Source organism: Piliocolobus tephrosceles, chromosome 5, assembly GCF_002776525.5.
Source record: "Piliocolobus tephrosceles isolate RC106 chromosome 5, ASM277652v3, whole genome shotgun sequence".
In the NCBI taxonomy this organism is placed as follows: domain Eukaryota; kingdom Metazoa; phylum Chordata; class Mammalia; order Primates; family Cercopithecidae; genus Piliocolobus; species Piliocolobus tephrosceles.
The window spans coordinates 132,467,705-132,483,210 of NC_045438.1; the positions used below are offsets into that span (position 1 = coordinate 132,467,705).

At 46.8% G+C, this 15,506-nt stretch overlaps 1 protein-coding gene across 2 annotated transcripts in view; it reads right to left on the bottom strand.

Annotated features, from left to right (window-relative positions):
* Positions 1-813: 813 nt before the first annotated feature.
* PNPLA1 (patatin like phospholipase domain containing 1) overlaps positions 814-15,506 on the bottom strand; it is a 46,136-nt gene continuing 31,443 nt past the window's right edge. Inside the window, exons 6-9 of one of the 2 annotated variants that reach the window (XM_023212471.2) lie at positions 9,358-9,966; positions 5,762-5,846; positions 4,435-4,560; positions 814-940 (exon numbers count right to left, since the gene is read on the bottom strand). In XM_023212471.2, coding sequence (XP_023068239.2) covers positions 814-940; positions 4,435-4,560; positions 5,762-5,846; positions 9,358-9,966 — 947 coding nt within the window. Of the gene's footprint in view, positions 941-4,430; positions 4,561-5,761; positions 5,847-9,357; positions 9,967-15,506 lie in introns of those variants that run through there. The other variant, XM_023212472.1, reaches the window with a different exon arrangement.

The window sequence follows — 15,506 nt, forward strand, 5'->3', positions numbered from 1 at the left end:
AGTGTGCCGGACAGCAGTGAGAAGCAGGCTTGGCCTCAGGATCCTCAGGTTCTCTCCCATTCCAGCTCCAGTTCTCTCTCACGGCTCACAGCTTCCTAGGAAAAGGACAGATTTGTCATTTCTGAGTCCCCCATCTAGGACTTCCCTAACCTTAGTTCCACCAAGGATCACCCTTACAGGTTCATACACCTTGGGCAGCCCTGAGCAAGTAGCCAGGCCTTTTATAGCCAATGCATGGAAACTGGAAATCTCAAGTTACACCAAAAGCCAGTTAGGGGGTTCATTTCATTACCCTAGAGAAGAGAAGCAAAAGAGAAGAGCAGTCTTTTGCTGCTCACAAATGTAATCTCCAGTGGGAGGTGATACAAGGGTGTTTGAAACATCATTCTATGTATGAAAGTTCAACTGATACTTGTTTTTTCAGGAATGGGATAGGGCTGGAGTGGTCTCCGGATGGCTGAGTACAGTTGTACAGAGTTTACGCTATACAAGGATACAGTGCCACACAGAGGAGGTAGGCGATTCGTAGACTTATGCAAGTCTTTGCAAGTTCTTTGTAGTTTTCTAGCAGTTGTCAGTCAAGTATCTTACTCTAACAAAATCAGTATATTATGACAATTTTCCAGTGGCTGGTAGTCTGGTTCTCCAGGAAGGGGTGCTATTTTCTTAGTACACAAGGTGCTGCCTGGGCTAGTGTTGACCTTGACTGTGACCAGGAAGGGAAAGGTGGGAGAAGAAGAGGAGTTGGATCAATGAGACCCAGGAGTCACCACAGCATCCCAGAACAGAACAGGCAGTGTCTGTCTTCCAAGGTCATCCTAAGGAATTCCACACCTCAGGGCAGCTGCATTCCTGGATCCGGCTGGGATGAGGTCTGTAGGTGAGCCAAACTGTCTCAGAAGTGGAGAGCAGAGGGAAGTGGAGTGGGCAGGGAGCAGACCTGGATAGGAGAAGCCGAGGAAGAACAGGTGAAAAGAAGAGAGACAAAAGGGAGAATCAGAAGGCCTCATTTCCAAGCCCTACCTCCACCTGCTGTGTGAGTTTGGGCAAGTAACTTGCCCTCTCTAGGAAAATGGAGGAAAACACTTGCAGAGCCCAGAAAAACGCTAGGATGTGGACTTGTGCATTCCTGGATAATTTTCAAATCTCCATAAATTTCAAATCTATCATTCTGTTGCTTACACCCTGCAATGACGCCCCAGTGCCACATGGGAAGTCCAGCCTCATTAGCTGGTCATTCAAGCCAGCCTGACCTACCTTCCACCACATCTCCAAGTTCACTTCCAGGCCTCTCCGCTACCTCCATCCTTGCAACTGCAGTTAACTGCTTGCATAGACTATTTCCTTGTTCTGGGCCATCCCATGTGCCTGGATTACCTTCCCACACCCCCATCCTCAGTCTGACTAACTTCTGCTCCTCTTCCACACCTCCACCAGGTTCCCTGAGATCCCCAAGCTAACAGAGTGAATTAGCTGCCTCTCCTCTGTGCTTCTCTTCCATAGTAATCCAGTGGTTCTCAAACTCCAGTGTGCATCAGTCATCTGGTGGACCATGCACAATACACACTGCTGGGCCACAGCCCTGTTTCTTATTCAGCAGTGCAGGGTGAGCCCAAGAATCTGCATTCCTAAAAGCTCCTAGGAGGAACCACGCATTCAGATACCCTCTCTCTGCTCCTTTGTCTTGGTGCCCCAGTCTACACACTGCCCGGGACCCTCCCAAATGTCCCATACAGGCCTGGGCACTGGTCATAAGGTCCTGACATGTCTTTGTTACCAGAATTACACAGGACGCTTCCACATTCAGCCTCTCATTTAAGTCCCAAATAACCATGGGTTGAAGGCAGGGCTGATGTTATAGAGAGAAACTGAAATTCCCACTAAGTAACTTGCCAGAATGGAGAAACCAGTGCTAACCTCCGTGAGTTCTGACTCCCTCTCCAGTGCTCCTACCACCCTCGTAGGCTGTATCACTGAGTTGGAACATCAGGACACTGGTGACAGACAACCTGGATTGGGGTCCTGGCTTTGCCACCTACCAACTATGTGACTTTGGGCATATTACTTAACCTCTCTGTGCCATGGTGCTGGGCACATAAGTACTATGTAAGCTGTAGCTGTTATTATTACACTCACATTGTAATGGGGGAAATTCCATAGAAACTCAAAGAAAAGGATCTCTTATGGTGGAAACTTGTGGCATCTCACAGACTTGGTAGGAATTAGGAGGATTTGGGGGCAAGATGGGGTCCTCCTTCTCCACTTGTAGCCTGTAGGCAGCCTCTCAATTTCTCAGTCTGTCTCTTCACTTTGAGGCCAGTGACACAATCCAGAGTCAGATGACCACTGAACTCTTACTGGAGGAGAGCCAAGGCTAGCAGAGGAAAGCTAGCCTGATACGTACACCCACCCCTGCTCCAGGAGAAGAGCAAGGCTGGCACCACTGCTGGTCCTAGAATGAAAGGGGCCTGGAGCAGACTTAACCCAGCCTGCAGCCTAAATACAGCTATCCCAGCCAACACATAGGCCCATGAAAGAGAAACACAAATGTTTGTCCTTGTAATCCACTGAGATTTGGGGGATTGTTTGTTATACAACGTTATAATAGCAGCAATAACTGACTAATACAATTTGCATCAGAGTATGAATTTCGACCTCGGATTAAAAAACAACACAGATTAGTGTATGGAACATCTACACTTTAGCTTTTGTTCTAGCCTGTCTCTGCTTGTCAGCAGGGATATCAGCTGGGGACTAGAAGTTTGCACAGGACTAGCCCATGGATGTGACAATAGTTGTAGTTTGGGAGGAAATGAGCAAGTGTCTCCTCTTCCTGAATCCCTAACATTTTTGAGCTTCTCTTTTCTACCCCTTACCCCAGTCTTTGGAATTGCTTAAGACCATCAGTTGGTAAATTGCCACCTCCAGGCAGGCTCATCATCTGTTCTGTGAAGGAACGCAGCAGACAACCACCTGCCTGGTGCAGGAGGTGAGACCCAGTGACAACAGTGCTTCCCGCAGTTTATGAATGTTGTCTTGTTTGTTTCTATCACAGCCTGTTTCTTTGTAAAGCACCTTCATTCCCAGAAGGTTTGCCGACCAAAGTGGCTCTTGCTGAATTTTACAGTACCTGCTTCTCTGCTGCAGTGGGAAGAGAGCTGGCCCTGGAATCAAGGAACTGGAGCCTGGGCTTGGCTTCCAGATAGTGCTCCTAGCCCCAGAGAGGCTCCCCACACCCACCGCAGACCTGCCTGGCTTCCCACGGCCGAACTTGACCATGAGCTTCTAGAGACAGAGATAAGGACACTCAAAGGTCAGGAAAGCGTTGGGGCTGGAGATCAAGAACGAGTGAGAAGAATCCCAGGCTGGGATTGTTGATCCCATGAAGCCAGGGACCTCTAGCTGCCGTCCTGCACGGTCCCTTACCTACCTGTCATCCAGAAAGAACATGTGGTTTGTTCCACTTCCTGCGGCAGCTCTGAGAATCTCCTCCTACCATACTGCTTCCCACCACTCACCAAGTGCATTGCTTAGGCTTCGAGGTGGGTCTTTGGCCACCAGGTGAGCCTCTGACCCTTGTCTGTCTGATAAATCCCTGTGCCCATCCAGGGACCCCACTTGGGACAAGAACAACCAGGAAGGATGTTGCTCAGAATGATTAGAGGTTTTTCTGACCAACAAAGACTTGAAGCAATTTAAATAGCAGTGTGGGTCTGTTCCATTCAGAGAATACTGTGTTGTCCAGGCCAGATTCCAACTCCCAGGCTCAAGCAATCCTCCTGCCTCAGCCTCCCAAATAGCTGGGACTACAGGCACATGCCACCATGCCTGGCCAATTCAGAGAATACATTGATAACCCAATGAAATAATTGTAAATAATACCTGGCTTGGTTTGAATTTGAGGCTGTCATTTGAATTTGGGAGTGTGTTTGTATACCTGCATGAGCCTTTAATTAAAATATGATGACTCAGTAAAAAAAATTAAAACTTAGTTTAGGTGAGGCTTAGAGCCACCATGACTGGCCTGTCTAGTTTTGTTTTTTAAGTAGCATCTCTTCAGAAGCAGAGAGGCAACCAGCTAACCTCTGGGAATTATGTAAACATAATATCTACTTATTGTGAGCTATTACACATTCTGCATTCTATGAGGCAATTTACATCGTTGATCACATTAAACTCTCACAACTTTGTGAAGTGGTATCATCCCCATTTTACAGGAAATGGAGGCTCAGGGAGAGCAAGTGTCCCAACCATGATCCCTGAGTAGAGTCGTGGCAGAGCAGGAATTTTATGTCGGATGTGTCTGTTCCAAAGCCCAATCTCCCACCCCTCCACTACTCCCCTACTCTCCCCTCCATTCCTCAGAATCTCCCTGAACACAGTTCCCAAAGCTGCTCCTGTCCGTGGGACTTAAGGAACATTAGTCATGCTCACTGCACTTTGCTGCTTGGTTTTTTGGATCGCGGATGTCTTGGGAAACCTTTTCTGGTGCCACTTGTCTTTTGTTTGTTCTTCTTGAAGACCTTATTCACCCAGTTTGAGTCTTCAGCAGGGCTCTCCCTAGGCAAAGAGATTAAGTGGTTCATTATGGGCCTGGCCTGGGCCCTGCAACATCCGGGCCTGCTCAGCTCCGCAAGTGGACACACCCATGCTGTGGTTCTCAACCCTGGCTAAGCATTGGATTTCCCAGCAAACTTTTAAAAATATAATCAATGAATATTTATCTAAGTAACATCATGCCCATGAGTCAACTGAAACTCAGACTTTTATACAGCTATATGTAAATGCAAAAAGGTTTAAATTATGTGAACAAAATGCATAACTTATGCCTAAGCTCAAAATTGTTAAATGCATACAAACTCTTTCAAAAAGTTTTATGATTAAAATTATACTTAATGTGGGAGGCAGGTAAATTTTAATACGCTTGATGTGAGAGAGAGTGCAAACATTAAAAGCAAGAATGCCTCAGGCCCTGCTCTCTCAATACCTGCAGCTGTGGTCATGGAGAAACCCAGCCATTGCCAGAGTGGTCCCAAGGCAGGGAGGGATGAGAGGGGGGCTGGGGTTGTGGGGAGAAATACCCTCGACCCAATTTCTGATCTCCTGCGGTGCCTCCCCCACTGCCAGTACAAACGTCATTCAGCCAGCAAAGGAGCCTGGGTAATGTGATCCTCAGGGATATTTAAAAAAAAATGCAGAACCCCAGGCCCTCTCATAGTTATTGCAAAGATACAATGGAGTGTATGTCGCACAACCCAGACACTTGATGTGCATAATAAAAAAGATTTTCTGGGGACAGTCTACAGTCTAGGACTATCAGGTCATTATGAGGCTAATAGAAAATAGTTTGAGTAAGGAAGGCCTTTGATAGAGATCCTTAATTCATGCCATGCAGGAGCTGCCTAAGGCTGGGAGGTAGGATGCCTGCAGGCCTTCTTGAACGGTGGTATCACTGGAGAATAAAATACGAGGGCAGGGGGCTGCGCATTCTCACACCGCACTCAGAGAAGGAGCATTCCCAGTGTGTAGGAGAAGAGAATGACATCAACACGGACAGGCTCCTTCCCACACACTGCCCTCACTGAACAAGAGAAGGCGGCTTTGTGAGACGTAAAGGGGTGGACTTGTAATCACACAATCACACACACCAGAAAAGGATCCCAGGGTTCCTGGGGCAGCTAAGGTTGTGGAAGATATGGCTTAGCCGGGCTCCCTTCTCCCGCCCAAAGGAAAGAGCGTGCTCCACGAAGGAGAAACTTACATGATACAAGGCTTGCTGACGGTTTCCTTCACATGAACCAGAGGCATGGCGCTTTTTGGATTTGAAGAGACAAGAGGAGCTACAGATAGAAGTAAAAATATAGGAAACAGGAGTGAGATGGGGAGGGGGGATATGGAGTCATTTTTGAAATAGCAATAGTAAGTACATGAGAAGGTTTAAAAACAGCAAAGAACTCTCTTGTCCTCAAATTCTCATCTTTACAACCAGAGTCATGTTGTGAGACTTGACTGAGATGCAGGCCTGCGGCATCTGTGGAGGGGCTGACTCGGACCCTTGGTGGAACATCAGAAACCACTCCCAGGGGAAGGTGCAGCGGCTCACACCTATAATCCGGCACTTTGGGAGGCAAAGATGGGTGGATCACTTGAGGCCAGGAGTTCGAGACCAGCCTGGCCAACATGGTGAAACCCTGTCTCTACTAAAAATACAAAAATTAGCTGGGTGTGGTGGTGCATGCCTGTAATCCCAGCTACGTGGGAGGCTGAGGCAGGAGACTCACCTGAGCCCCAAAGGTTGAGAGTGTAGTGAGCTGGGAGTGAGATACTGTCTCAAAAAAAAAAAAAAAAGAAGAAGAAGGAAAAGAAAAAAATAGCTCCCTCGCAGAAAGCAGTGTGTTAGGGAAGGTTTTCAGGAAAATCCCCTGGAGAGGGCTGGACTTTCCATCACATGCTTCATGTAATGCTTTTTCCTTGTTTCTTAGAACAGAGTATTAATAGTTTCACAACCATTGCTCTTAAGTGAGCTCTCTGCATGTTTCTAATGAGTATGGGGGTACATAATATATGAAGGTTAATATGTAATTATGTATTATATATAAATAAAAGTAATATAAAGTATATGGAGGTTCCTCTGAAGTTATTTTGTTAGAGGCCTGTTGTATGTCCCTAACTCTCCCAAATCTATTCACAATGAGGCTTGTCCTTCTGTTTTTGGATTTTCCTAGGGCTTTTCGCAATTTTCTTGTTCCCCAACGCCACCAATGGCCATCATTAAATGACTGATACTACTACACTCTAGGACAGGGGTGTCCAGTCTTTCGGCTTCCCTGGGCCACACTGGAAGAATTGTCCTGGGCCACACAGAAGATACATCAACAGTAATGATAGCTGATGAGCTAAAAAAAAAAAAAAAAAAAAAAAAAAAATCCAAAAAAATCTCATAATGTTTTAAGAAAGTTTATGAATTTTTTACAGACTGGTGCATTCAGAGCCGTCCTGGGCCGCGTGTTGGATAAGCTTGCTCTAGGGCGCCTCAGCTCTGTCTGACTCGCATAGATGGCCTAGGATGTCCCCGTGGAGGCTCAGTTGTAGGCTATAACATGGTTTCTCAATCTCAGTACATGCTATTGACACTAAGAGTTAGCGCTTTGTACAGAGGCTGTTCTGTGAATTACAGGGTATTTTTCAGTGTCCCCAGCCTCTAACCACTAAGTGACAACCAAAATGTCTGCAGACATTGCTAAATGTCTCCTGGAGACAAAATCACTCCCAGTGGAGAATCACTAGACTATATATGCCCTCTATCCACCCCCAATATGAGTGAGGATGCCAACTTGGGGCCCAGGATTGCTCAGGTACCTGAACATGGCCACCTTCATGCACAGGTATGATTCATGTAAAACAAATGTTTTGCATTCAACAGGAAATAAGAGAGCAGGTAAAACACTGTGACCAATTTTCTGACTTTTTTTTTTTTTTTTTTTTTTTTCCTGAGACGGAGTCTCACTCTGTCGCCCAGGCTGGAATGCAGTGGCAAGATCTCTACTCGCTGCCACCTCTGCCTCCCTGGTTCAAGTGATTCTCCTGCCTCAGCCTCTTGAGTAGCTGGGACTGCAGGTACCTGCCACCATGCCCCACTAATTTTTTGTTTTTTAGTAGAGATGGGGTTTCACCACGTTGGCTAGGCTGGTCTCGAACTCCTGACTGAAAGTGATTTGCCCGCCTCTGCCTCTCAAAGGCATGAGCCACAGCCTAATTTTCTTAATGGCCTTTTGTTTCTGTCTCATTAAAAGAGTCAAAGTAAACCTGTTCCAAAGAAAGGGCATCTCTGCCAACTTGGGGCTAATTCCCAGAGGAGGAGACATTGCCAATCTGTGACGTTTACTATAATAGCTCTGAAAGTTTGGCTGAGGACCATGAGCACCCTACAGTCTGGCTTCAGTCCCTCATCTGGGTCTCTGTCCCTCTGTCCCCACCCAGACCATCCATGGTGGCCACACACATGTCCTCTCCTTCCTAAAATACCTTGAAAGTACCCTGCACATCCCTGCACTGCAACTGAGCATCTTAAATAAACAAAATCGGAAATGCTCTTTCTACTCCATCCCATATGTCCCACAAACCATGATGTTCAAAATCCTGCCCATTTAAACTCACCTGTCGCCTCCAAGAAGCTTTTCATACTCCCCCAGAGAGAAGTGGTCTTATTCTCTACGAATACCCTCCAACACTGTGTTTTTGTTAGTTATATAGTACGTACTACTTCTGTTTTGTTTGTTTATTTGTTTGTTTTAATGGAGTTTCACTCTTGTTGGCCAGGCTGGAGTGCAATGGAGCAATCTCGGCTCCCTGCAACCTCCAGCTCCTGGGTTCAAGTGATTATCCTACCTCAGCCTCCCAAGTAGCTGGGATTACAGGCATGCACCACCATGCCCAGTTAATTTTTGTATTTAGTAGAGATGGGGTTTCACCATGTTGATCAGGCTGGTCTTGAACTCCTGTCCTCAGGTGATCCACCCAACCTGGCCTTCCAAAGTGCTGGGATTACAGGTGTGAGTAACCACACGCAGCCCCGACTGTATTTTTGAGGTTAGTATCCGTGTTATCTCCTCTGCTGAAAGGGAGATTTCCTGAGTAAGGGATTCAGAACGGTTTATCTTTGCAGCCTATATAGTGGTGCTTCTGAAACCATCTGTAGTAGTAAGGGACCAGTTTTTAAAACATTTCTTTGTAGTCTATAACAAACTCGTACTTTTGTGAAATACAATGCAAATGAATTAGTAAAAAATGGTCAAGCTCCAGGATGTTGTGGCAATACCTTAGTGCTATAAACGTTTCTAAATGATTACTCTTAATTTCTGCATTCACTCCGTGGTGGGCTAGTAACATACAGTTGAGGGCTGGATTGGTCTGCGGACCACTCTCTGAGTAGCATTGCCCAGCACAGCAGGTTTCACAGCAAAAATCTACTGGCCCAGCGGTCTCAAATGTGAGCAGGCAAAAAAATCACCTGGAGAGCTTGTAAAAAAGACAGGTGGGCCCCACCTCCAAAGCTGGTGATTTGGTAGGTCTGCAATAGGACCTGAGGATTATAATTTCTAACAAGTTTCCAGGTGATGCTTTTGCTGCCGGCGGGGGGACCACACTTTGAGAAGCACTGCACCAAAGGAATGAACCAATGTCCTTTATACTGCCCCCTTGTGGCGGACTGTCCTCATAATGGACAGAGACGCTAAAGCTCACTGCTAACTTCATCCATGCACCCCTAAAGAAGCAGTTATCGGCCCTGGTATCCTTGCTCTCTTGCCGAGGGGCTCCAGGAATGAGAAAGCAGTAAGAAGCCAGAAGGGTCCATACCTTGGGGCTGTTCTGGGCCTAGTTCCTCCACAGGTGGCTGAGCAGGGAAGGCTGAAAAAAAACCTCGGGGCGGAGTTTGAGGTGTCCCCACAGTTGAAGGCCCCAGGGATGGCCTGGGTGAAGTGGGTGCCTGAGAGTGTAGGGATCTGAGTGGTGATCCAGATGGTTGTACCTGCTGCTGAGGTGACACAGGTGACAGTCCAGGTGGTGTGGTGGGCAGTGATGAGCCAGGTGTGGAACTGGGTGGCTTGTGCACAGCTGAGAATGATACAGGTGGCATGCTAGTTGGAGAAAGTGGCATTGAAGAGGCCAGTGGCTGTGCAGGTGGCTGCTCAAGTGGAGAGACTGGTGCTGAAACAGGTTTCTCGCGTGTGGATTCAAGTGTCTGCACAGGTGGGGACACAGGCGGACTATGGCCGCCCCTTCCATCCCCTTTGGGAACCCACTCCGTGTGAGGTCGTGGGGCTCCTTCCAGACTGGCCTGCTGTGCTTGAAGGCTTGGTTGACTGCGTTCAGGGCACTCATTGCCAAGGGCGAGTTCTATCTGGCAGTACACTTCCACCCGGGGGAAAATCACTCTCTTGGAGGGAGAATTAAGATAAACAGCATCTAGGAGAAACAACAGCATGGGGTGTTACTCAGCCCAGGCAGCAGCATGGCTTTTGTGAAAATGGTTTCTTGAGTTATTTTCCTAAACAGGATCAGTGCTTTTCAAAGGTCTTTCTGTACTTACTTGCATTTATAGTGAGTGAAAACAAATGTGATGGTTCCTGGCACTCATGGTGTAGTGTGGCAGAGCAGGCGTTGTCCACCCAAATCATCTAGAGTTTCAACTGAGACAAGTGCAGGAAGAGAGGAGCATGGTGCTGTGAGAGAGGGCAGGTCATCTGAGGGACTGGCAGTGAGCAGAGATCTGAAGGGCACGTGGCCCAGGATGGTCAGGGCGGGGTGCTGAGGGTGTTTCAGCAGAGGGAACAGCACACACAAAGGCCACAAAGTTTGAGGACACACTAGGTGGTGGGGGGCCTGAAAGGTCAGCGTGGGGTGAGGGGACCGTGCTGGGGGAGGAGGCTGAGGAGGCGGCAGGGGCCAGACCATGTCAGGGCTGTAGGCAGCAGCTAAGATCCTTGGTTTTCATGGCAAGCATTATTGTAGCACGACTTTTAGGCAGGGGAGGCAACCAGCTGAGGCTGGTTCTGAGAAGGTCACTGTGGTTGTAAGACTCATTAAGAAAGGTAAAAGGGTTGCTTGAGTCTGGGAAGCTGAAGCTTCAGTGAGCCATGATCGCGCCACTACTCTCCAGCTTGGGTGACAGAGTGAGACCCTGTCTCAAAAACGATGGGTGGGGGAGGGGCATTTATCTAGACCACACAACAGCCCTTAAATAAGAAAACAAACAATTCAGTTTTTAAAATGTGTAAAAGAGCCAACTGAAAGGGCTCTCGATGGCCAAAGCTGGAACAATTTGAGGAAAAAAATAAAGTAGTATTGAATAATAACCCAAAGTATAACATAACCGTGAGTCCATACTGATACAAACATATGATTACCTAAGTAAGTAAATCAGGGAGAAGAGAGAAAGCTCCCCTGCAGAAGAATTCTAAATAATTTGTGTAGATACTTGACCCTTTAGGGAGTAGAGCATAACTTCTCACTCCTTAAGTATGAGCTGTGCACAGTGACTTTCTTCCAAAGACTGCAGTAAGGACAGAGGGAGAAAGAGTACTTTACAATGGAGAAACCCAATGGACGCTACCTCAGTCAGGCGGTCACGGTCAACATCAGCAGGGATACGTCATGTTGGCAGCATGTGCCCGTGAGGTAATGCGATGTGAATGGCACCTTACCTCTGTGGTCTCCTCCCCAGAATTCACAACCCCAGCCTAATTATGAGAAAAACATCAGACAAACCCCAACTGAGGGACATTCTACAAAATACCTGACCGATAGTCAACTCCGTCAAGGTCGTCAAGAATAAGAAAAGTCTCTGTAATCCCAGCACTTTGGGAGGCCGAGGCGGGTGGATCACGAGGTCAGGAAATCGAGACCATCCTGGCTAACGTGGTGAAACCCTGTCTCTACTAAAAATACAAAAAATTAGCCGGGTGTGGTGGCGGACGCCTGTAGTCCCAGCTACTTGGGAGGCTGAGGCAGGAAAATGGCGTGAACCCAGGAGGCAGAGCTTGCAGTGAGCTGAGATCGCGCCACTGTATTCCAGCCTGGGCGACAGAATGAGACACTGTCTCAAAATAAAAAAAAAAAAAAAAAAAAAAAGAATAAGAAAAGTCTGAGAAACTGTTATAGGCAAGAGGAACCCTAGGAGATGTGACAACGAAATGTAATGTGATCCCTGGGTGAGGGATCCTGGAACAGAAAAAGGAATTAGGTAAAAACTAAGAAAATCTGAATAAGCAATGGCTTTTACTTAAAAATATATCAAAATTGGTTCATAAGTTGTAACAAATGTACTGGACTGAATACCATGGTATGTATGTACCATTCTGTAACGTCTAACAGATGTGAGACAAACACCCTGTATTATTTTCACAGGTTATCCGTAAATCTAAAACTACCCTAAAAACACAAAGCTTATTAAAAGTCTAGGTGAGAAATGTGCAAAAGAGTGGAACGAATGCTTCACCAAAGAAGATCTATGGCAGGCAAACAGGCAAATGAAAAGATGCTCAAAGTCATTAGTCATTAGGGGAATGCAGACTAAAACCACAATATGTTACTGACATGCACCTCTTAGAAGGGCTAAAATGAAAAATTCTGAGTGTTAATTAAAAAGATCAAAAGTTTTGGAGGAATGGGAACGCTCATCCACTGCTGGTAGAAATGAAACATGGTACAACTGCTTTGGGAAACCATTTGGCAGTTTATTAAAAAGTCAAACATCTATTCTGGTTATATATCCAAAAGAATTGAAATAGGATCTGGAAGAGACATGTATACATCCCTGGGCACTGCAGCATTATCCACAACAGCCGAAAGATGGAAGCAACCCCAGTGTCCTTTGTCAGATGGATGGACAAAGAAAACGTGGAATATGTTTAGCTTTAAAAAGGAAGAAAATCAGCCGGGCGCGGGGGCTCACGCTTGTAATCATAGCACTTTGGGAGGCCAAGGCAGACGGATCATGAGGTCAGGAGATCGAGACCATCCTGGCCAAATGGTGAAACCCCATCTCTACTAAAAACACAAAAATTAGCCGGGCATGGTGGCATGCCTGTAGTCTCAGGTACTCAGGAAGCTGAGACCGGAGAATTGCTTGAACCCAGGAGGCGGAGGTTGCAATGAGCCAAGATCGTGCCACTGCCTGGGCAACAGAGGGAGACTCCGTCTCAAAAAAGGAAGAAAATCCTGTCACATGCTACAGCTGCAACATGGATGAACCTTGAGGCCATTATGTTAGGTGAGATAAGCCAGTCACAAAACGACAAATACCACATGATTCCATTTATATGAGGTACCTAGTGTAGTCAAAATCATCAGCACAGAAAGTAGAATGGTGGTTGCTGGGGGCTGGAGGAAGACAAAAGGGGGAGTTGTTGATCAATGTGTGTATAGGTTCAGTTTTGCAAGATGAAAACGTTCTAGAGATCTGCTGCACAACAATACGAACGTAGTTAACACAACTGAACTGCGTGCTTAAAATTTGTTACGTGTTTTTTTTACCACAATTAAAATATTTGTGGATGTATGTTAAACATGCATGTACCACGCAATCCCGCCATTCCATTTCTAGGTATTTACCCAAGAGAAATGAAAGCATATGTCCACACCAAGACTCATGTATGAGCGTTCACAGCAGCTTTAACCATAGTAGCCCAAATCTGGAAATGATCTAAATGTCCATCAACAGGGGAATGGGTAAATGGGCTATGGCATATGCATACAGTGGTATACTCAACTCTTTTGGTAGGTGAGCTGTGGTACATTCATACAGTGGCACGGAATGTGAAAAGGAACAAACTATTTATACATTCAACAACATGGATGAATCTCAGAATAATTATGCAGAGTGAAAGAATTCAGATTTTAAAAAAAGAGTTCACATTGTAGTGAATTAATCTGTGATGGCAGAAAGCAGATTGGAGTTGCTTGGGAATGGCAGGGGGTGAGGGAAGGTGGGAGGGATCATGAAAGGGCATGAGGAAATTTTGGGGATGACGAATTATTCACTATCTTAATTGTGGTGATGGTTTCACAGGGGTGTGTGTATGTACAGAGAGGGAGACACTTACCAAACTGTGAGAGGGAAGAAGGGAGTCGGGGAGGAAGGCGGAAGAGAGGTTTGGCCAGGCATGCCTGAATGCCGGATGGATATTTTAGACATGGCATCCTCTGAGCTCCAACCTCACTCAGCACCCACGTTCATACATCTGTGTGGGGAATGCGGCTTTTCAAGCACGCCAGCGTGCACTGCCCTTCCCTTTGGCAGAGGGCCGCTGCCAGGATGGGCCGAGTGTAGAGAGAGTGGCTTGCCTGGCAATTCTCCTCCCTTGGGAGGGAGGAGAAAGAGATTGTGAGAATGTGAGCTGAGGAGTGGAGGGTGACACCTTTTGGGGTGTAGTTTCGTACTGCAGGTGACCCCCCACCCAGAAAGCAGCCTGAGGGAGGCCGGGTGGACTCCCATTTTCTGTTCCCAGATGGCAGGAAGGGATAAGAGTGTGGCTCTGGAGACCAACTGCAATTTCTCAGTATGTGTCAGTAGTTCCTGTTCACATCTGATGCAGGGAGAAAAATCCACTCCCACCAAATCCAAGAGGACTGAGGTGGTGGAGGTGAAATCTATGCTGAAAAAGCCATGCCGTATACTGGCAAATTGGAAGAGGAAGCAAAAATAGTTGGTAGTCAGCACGAGACCATTTCTCCCTTAGGAGTTGTATCTGTTCCTACTTGGAGTGATTCCAGGGCCATTGATGAAACCTGCCCCCATCCATATACTGGTTCAATTTTGGGGGCGGATTCCTGAAGTGCCACCATCAGGTTTCACCCAGCAGTAGGCTGGACTGACCGTGGCTAGGACTCAGCACTTCTCATGAGAGCTACCATTTATTTGAGCATTGTGCTAAGGTCTTGTGGCTTCGCTCCTTTAATCTTCAAAATAAAACCATAAGGTTCCATGATTAGGCCCCTTTTACAGATGAGGAAACTGAGGCCCCAGGAGATTAATTACCTGCTCAAGATCACACAGTTAGTAGGTGTCAGGAGCTAGGATCTAAACCCCCTTTTTCATAGGTTAGAAAACCAGGCCTTAGAGAGGGGAAGCTATTATCCGGAGGTCACACAGCTTATGGGTGAGGTGGGGACCTAGAGCTACTTGCCTCTAGAGCCCAGGTTTTCTCCATCCTGCTCTCCTATCTGTCCAGCCTGTCCGCCCCCCTTGTTGGGAGAAAGGACCCAGGAGAAAGTAGAGACAGGATAAGGGAAGCTTGGGAAGCAGGAAGGAATTTTGAAGAAGGGAAAAATAAGTGGACACCTCCTAGGAAGAAAATCTCATCCAACCCCTTAATCTCACTCACAGAGTATTTTTTAAAGCTACATACACAAAAAGTTTACCACAGAATTACTCATAATCACAAACATTTGGAAACTCAAAGGAATGATCAAGCACATTTTTCTGTACAGCTATGATGGAATATTATACAACTGCTAAAAAAGACAGTCACAAAGACGTGTGGCAACAAGGAAAATGCTTCTGATGTAACATTAGGTAAACCCTTTGACCTAGTGATCCCTTTTTCTGAAAATAATTGATTCTAAATATGGCAAAGCTTTTGTTGATTTCTTTCCTTCCTTCCTCCCTCCCTCCCTCCCTCCCTCTCTCCCTCCCTCCCTCCCTCTCTCTCTCTCTCTCTTTCTTTCTTTCGACGGAGTCTCACTCTGCCGCCCAGGCTGGACTGCAGTGGCCGGATCTCAGCTCACTGCAAGCTCCGACTCCCGGGTTCACACCATTCTCCTGCCTCAGCCTCCCGAGTAGCTGGGACTACAGGCGCCCAGCTAGTTTTTTGTATTTTTAGTAGAGACGGGGTTTCGCCATGTTAGCCAGGATGGTCTTGATCTCCTGACCTCGTGATCCGCCCGTCTCGGCCTCCCAAAGTGCTGGGATTACAGGCTTGAGCCACCGCGTCCGGCCGATTTTT